Raw genomic sequence first — 6,290 nt, 5'->3', positions numbered from 1 at the left:
TTCACCAGAGCTATAGTGAAACTGACAATGCCCACGTGCATGGCATACATCGGGAAAATTAAAAAAAATGTGTTATTTCACCTTTCCAATTCCTGATCCTCAACGGACGGGTTCGTCGTTGAATTGCCAACTTGAAGAGGGAGGATTTGCCTTCAAACTTCCGGCCAGAAGGAGAATTGTGACAAACACCAGATGCAGCACTGGGACTTGATCAACAGCCGATACCGCACCGTCACAAACAAGTGGGTGGCAGTAGTGTTTTTTTTTTTTTTATGGCCCTAGTGGCGCATTTTTCTGACAGTAGGCTGGCAGTAAAGGGGTATGACAGAGGGAGAGGCATGCGGCAAAGGAGAACAGGCCAGATTCGAACCCGGGTCAAACGCACTATCCACTGCTCCACCTGCACACCCTCAGTAGAGTTCTTTGACAAACATGGATGCCTCCAGTAAAGCACATTTAAATGAAAATTACTCTTAATTAAAAACACTTATCATTTTTTGAACAGTATGTAATAATTTCATATTTAAAATACTTTCAGAAGTTTGATTTCTGAATATAACCGGGCTTTCCTTTAAAGTTTTAAATCAGCTTCAGCTGGAAACAGCAGAAGAATCTGTTTATTTTTTTTATCAACACAAAGCAATATGAAGGGAATTTTAATAAAAACATCCAAAGATCTCCACTAGACAAAATCCTCCTCCTTGCAGATGTTTTATTTTGTGGTGGACTTTAATAATAATACAAAAGACCTCAGATGTTCACCTCCTGGTGGTCAAGGTGTCAGAAAATAATATAATCTGGTAATATGCCTTAAATTACAGCAAGTAGAGAATAAATACATGAGATAAGATAAAAGCGAAAGATCCACTAAAGTCAGACCACTAGATGAACAGATGCAGATTGGTCAGAGGGAAGATGAGGAGTGGGCCAGCAGGGATAAGTAACACCTCCTGTTGTCCTTCAACTTTTCTACTGAGGGATTATGAGCAGAATTCAGCTCACCTCACAGTTGATATGGGATGAGCCTTTATGGCTATGTCTGCTGGGATGCATGCCTCCTCTTCACACTCTTTAATCAGAGTGTATTTGATTCCAGCATCAGCAGCAAGACCTCCAGCCGCCTGAGGAGAGATACCAACACTTCAGGAAATTCAATTCAATTCAGTTTCTTAATACAGCGCCAATTCACAACACGTCATCTCAAGGCATTCAAAGTTTCCTATCTAAACAAAACCAGTTGATTGCATCAACTCATTGACTCATTGACTCAAAGGCAATCCCTCACACTAAGCATGCTTGTAGTGACAGTGGAGAGGAAAAACTTCCTTTTAACAGGGAGAAACCTTCAGCAGAACCAGGCTCAGTGTGAGCGGCCATCTGCTGAGGCCGACTGGGGTTCAAGGAGACAGAAGCAGACATAGAAAAGTAAAAGGCTGTAAAAGGCGGCCCAGTCCAGGAAACACACAGCCAAGCAGACGAGCTCCGAGCCAACTCCCATGCCAGAGGATGATATAGCAGCACAGCTGCATATTTCCTCCATGGGTCTGAGTCTGATCACAACCATTTTCCATTTGTTGTAAAATGGTTGTGATCAACCAAAATGGTTTCAAAAATAATTATGGAAAGCTTGCTTTCATTTTAATAATTTCCCAAAATGGCTATTAAGGCTATTATAAAGGTTATTTGTCTTTCATGACAAAGTGATCTTCACCATCATTTAATTCCAAATTTTTTTACATTTTTGGACTGAAATAGTAATTTTAGGATCTGAGAGATCTGATTCATTTGTTTTTGGTATTTTATTTTAAATGACCATTGTGTCAGTTTCCATTTAAAATGTGATGAAGATCAACATGGTTTCCCAGTCTCCTGCTGCACCTACCATGTTGTCCAGCAGTCCAGGATACGTCTGCTTGGTAGCAGAGCGCCGGGCTAGCCACATGCTTATCTCCCCACTGTCACTGATGGTGTATCCATTGATATGAACTCCGTACCTCTTGACACCAAAAAGACCTTTGGAGTTACAGCAAAGTCAGATCAAACACCAACAGACTCCGCAGCTCTGGACTTAAAACGTTAAAACGTACTTGTAGCTGCTCTTTCCATCCACATCAGAGGCTGATCAGAGAACCTGGGCTTCACACTGTACCTCTGAAAAATAGGACCGCCTCAGATTGGATTATTGAAGCATGCATGGAAGTGATGCTACAGCCCAGAATCAACTGGCACAATTCTGAATCAGTAAAGTAACACAAAGTGAATGAATTAGAACAGATGTATGACACTTTAAAGGTGAGACTTAGTCATGTTTTATTGAAGAAAAATGCATTGTTGAAGATAAACTGTATAAAAAGTTATCTGAATGGTCTGATGTGAATTTAAATAAAAGTGATGCTGTTTAAGGTGATTTAGGAGGACAGAGGTTTTTTTGATGAATTATAGAATAATGACAATGATAAGGAAGCACTTTATTTCCGTACTTAAAGGTAAAAGTTTAAAAACACTGATATTACGTTGCATTTATATGAGTTGATCATACAGTAGCTTCATAAGCTTTTTTAGAGAAATACACATTAGTAGTTCCTTTTCTGACATCATCGAACAACAAGAAATGGGAAAGGATTCCAGGAGAATCGCAGACCTCCAAATGTCTGGTTTATCTTTGGGTAGAATGATGATTCGATGTCCCTGTGTTAAATTAAAAGACATCAAATGGGGAATAGGAAGCAAGGGAACATCCAGCTGTCAAAGCAGTCAAGAAGGAGATGGGTTGGTGTCCTGGAAACGAATGTGTTGGTGTGAAATGTGTATCAACCCAAGACTTAAAGGAAAAAACGTGTACGGGTGAAGAAGGTCCTGGGAAGAAGGAGTCATCGTCCACAGAGAAACAGGGCCTGTGGATGGATCAGCTAAAACTGTAAATACTCCAAAAGCACTAAAATATAGTGATGGGTCCAGAAACACTGATGCATCGGTGCATGCGTCCAGCCCAAAGGGCAAAACACTGTCGTTTCAAGAAAGTCATGTTACCGATCGGGAATTGTTTCTAATTGACTCACTAAACTGTGTTTAAAAACATATCTGTTAACATGATGCATCTGCTAAAAACATGTCTCATCTTTTACGGTTTATCATTAAAATTATTAAGAATTTTGGAGCCTAAAAGGAATAGCCGTTGCGTCTTATTTTTAATTTTCTTGTTGAGTCATCCTTTTCCTCTCAGTTATCACTCAACTTATCTGAATTAAGTTAATTTCAAATTGACTCCTACTTTATGTACTGTTTTTATTGTACCTTTTGTTTTAAATTATGATTTAAAATCCTAGTCCACAAGCATCCTCATTCACATCTTCCCCTAAATTTTCATGTTATGATATATATTTACATTATTTATTGGCTGCATCTAAAAACATCACATTTTCAATTTAAACATAGATATCAAATAATACAATATAACCTTCAATACCTTAAATTTGATCATTGTACTAAGCAAGTGCATTTTTAGCTCATTTTCGGGGGTGCTTCAGCACCCCTAAATTGAATCAAAGCACCTCTAAAATCATAGCTTTTTATACTGTATGCGATTTCTAAAAGAAAAAAGCAAACAAACAAAAATTAAAAAAGTGTCCTTGTGTTTGCTGAGGTTACTCTTTATGAGTTCATTTAGGAGTTACCCAGTGTTACAGGTCTTCTGTATAACTCCCCTGTTTAAACTGGAATCACAGAAGCCAGCAAAGATGCTGATAAAAGACAAGCTAACTGGATGCCTTTAACATTATAAGTCCTGTTGAGTGTGAGTGTGTGTACAGACAGCCTAGTCAATGAAATTAGTTTATTTTGTTAATAAAAGAAAAGTAAAAAGCCACAGTAGCCCAAATCAATGTTTATCTTTTAATAAATCAGAACCTTATTGTTTCGAGGACCGCCCCATTTTTGAATGGTTTCCTGAAGCACCTATACACTTAACAATATTGGAAGACTTCTGTCTAAGCAAGCAATCTTTATTACATTTTCCGAATCATTTATATGCTTTAATACTTGCTTAATTTCGCTATATGAGGAGAAGAACATGGAGATGAGGCAGCAGAGCAGGAAAAGAGAAGAAGAGGAGACACAGAGAGAGCAGCATATCAGCCATCAAGCCAAAGGATCTCAAAATCTGCCTTTTTTATTTTGAGTTCAGTTAGGACTGTTGTAGTTCCCACTTACTTGGCACACACAAAAAAAGAGCCTTTCATGAAAACTAGTTCAAATGGTTGAAATATTCTTCTACAACAAATACTGCTTTGTGCTTTGCTTGATGGGTATTTGGCAAAAGTTTCATTTAAGATGCATTAGTGAATGATGGGGTGAGAAAGTGGTAAAAGGCACTGAGCAAGTTTCAAAAATATAGAAAATGTTTATGTAGAAAACAGTGAATTGAATCATGGCTGGACAGACAGCTCTCTGGATGCTCAGAACCCCTAAACCTCTGATCCTTGAATCGACCCTGGTATCAGGTCATCAAATCAATTCAGTTTAGTCTGTCCAATCAGCTGCCTGTAGTGTCTTTAAATGTCCAACAGGTGTCAGTATTCTGCGAGACAGTATCAATGCANTCTAACTGGATTCCATTAACATTATAAGTCCTGTTGAGTGTGAGTGTGTGTACAGACAGCCTAGTCAAGGAAATTAGTTTATTTTTTGTTAATAAAAAAAGTAAAAACCAAATTGAGGTAAAAGTAGCCCAAATCAATGTTTGTCTTTTAATAAATCAGAACCTTATTGTTTCGAGGATCGCCCCATTTTTTTAATGGTTTCCTGAAGCACCTATACACTTAACAATATCGGAAGACTTCTGTCTAAACAAGCAATCTTTATTAAATTTTCCTAATCATCTATATGCTTTAATACTTGCTTAATTTCGCTATATGAGGAGAAGAACAGGGAGATGAGGCAGCAGAGCGGGAAAAGAGAAGAAGAGGAGAGACAGAGAGAGCAGCACATCAGCCACCAAGCCAAAGGATCTCAAAATCTGCCTTTTTTATTTTGAGGTTAGACTCTTTAACAGTTAGGACTGTTTTAGTTCCCACTTACTTGGCACACAAAAAAGAGCCTTTTGTGAGAACTAGTTCAAATGGTTGAAATATTATTCCACAACAAATACTGGTTTGTGCTTTGCTTGATGGGTATTTCGCAAAAGTTTCATTTAAGATGCATTAGTGAATTATGGAGTGAGTAAGTGGGAAAAGGCACTGAGCAAGTTTCAAAAATATAGAAAATGTTTATGTAGAAAACAGTGAATTGAATCATGGCAGGACAGACAGTTCTCTGGATGCTCAGAACCCCTAAACCTCTGATCCTTGAATCGACCCTGGTATCAGGTCATCAAATCAATTCAGTTTAGTCTGTCCAATCAGCTGCCTGTAGTGTCTTTAAATGTCCAGCAGGTGTCAGTATTCTGCGAGACAGTATCAATGCAATTTAACAATGTGTCGAAACGCTTCAAGATGCTTCATGAAGCCACCACTACTAAAATAAGTACTGATAATAGAACCGAGGTGTAGAATCTGACCTCATCCCTCCATCCTCTGAGGCAGCTTAGGGAGCTCTCCTGTCTGAGCTTCTGTAGAACTTCATCCACGGCCTCTGACCTTCTATCATAGCAGCCCAGGCTGGAACAGAGCGACACAGCGCCCTCTTGTGGTGGGGAGAACACATCTGTGTATGGTGTGAGCAGGGAGGCTACATGAGGAGGAATCCAGCCAACCTGGGCTCCGTCTATCTCAAACCTGAAGCAGCTGGACCGACCAGAACCTGCGGAGACAGCTCGTTAGAGACGGGCGGCTGAATATTGCTGAAGAACCGGATGTGCGGCGTTAAAACGAGCTACCTGCTAAATAAAAGTTGTTCATTCGGCGAAGCAGATTCAGGATTTTTTCAGACCAGCCGCTGGAAGCCATTTTAATTCAGCAGTCAGCTGTTCAGCACGCATGTGCATTAAAAAGGCCCTGAACGGGACCCAGAAGTTACAGATTAGTTAAACCATCCATCTGTGAATTAACATGTCAATTAAGATTTTATTTATTTATTTATTTTTTTTTAGCTTGTTAGTCTTGGTCCACACTCCTTAATGGTTGGTGACGGTAATGCACCAAAATGTTGTTTGCCAAACGCCATTCAAATCAATTGAAGAAGAAGAAGACACCTGCCAAAACCTCTGACCTTATTTAAATGAAAATCAATGGTTGATAAATAAATATTTTTTATTCTAAAGCGATTAGTAAGTGGGAAATTCTGAAAACTCAGTC

At 39.0% G+C, this 6,290-nt stretch overlaps 1 protein-coding gene across 1 annotated transcript; it reads right to left on the bottom strand.

Moving 5' to 3' along the window:
• Positions 1–672: 672 nt before the first annotated feature.
• LOC107100390 (nudix hydrolase 20, chloroplastic-like) lies at positions 673–6,009 on the bottom strand. Its single transcript, XM_015398848.1, has 5 exons — positions 5,873–6,009; positions 5,555–5,796; positions 2,088–2,151; positions 1,883–2,013; positions 673–1,121 (listed from the first exon to the last, which is right to left on the bottom strand). Exons 1-5 carry the CDS (start codon positions 5,940–5,942, stop codon positions 999–1,001), a joined length of 630 nt encoding a protein of 209 aa, XP_015254334.1. The 5' UTR covers positions 5,943–6,009; the 3' UTR covers positions 673–998.
• Positions 6,010–6,290: the final 281 nt, after the last annotated feature.

The sequence above is a fragment of the Cyprinodon variegatus genome, unplaced genomic scaffold, assembly GCF_000732505.1.
Source record: "Cyprinodon variegatus isolate N-32 unplaced genomic scaffold, C_variegatus-1.0 Scaffold966, whole genome shotgun sequence".
NCBI lineage: Eukaryota > Metazoa > Chordata > Actinopteri > Cyprinodontiformes > Cyprinodontidae > Cyprinodon > Cyprinodon variegatus.
The sequence above is the reverse complement of the archived record's forward strand: the minus strand, read 5'-3'. Positions and strand labels throughout refer to the sequence as shown.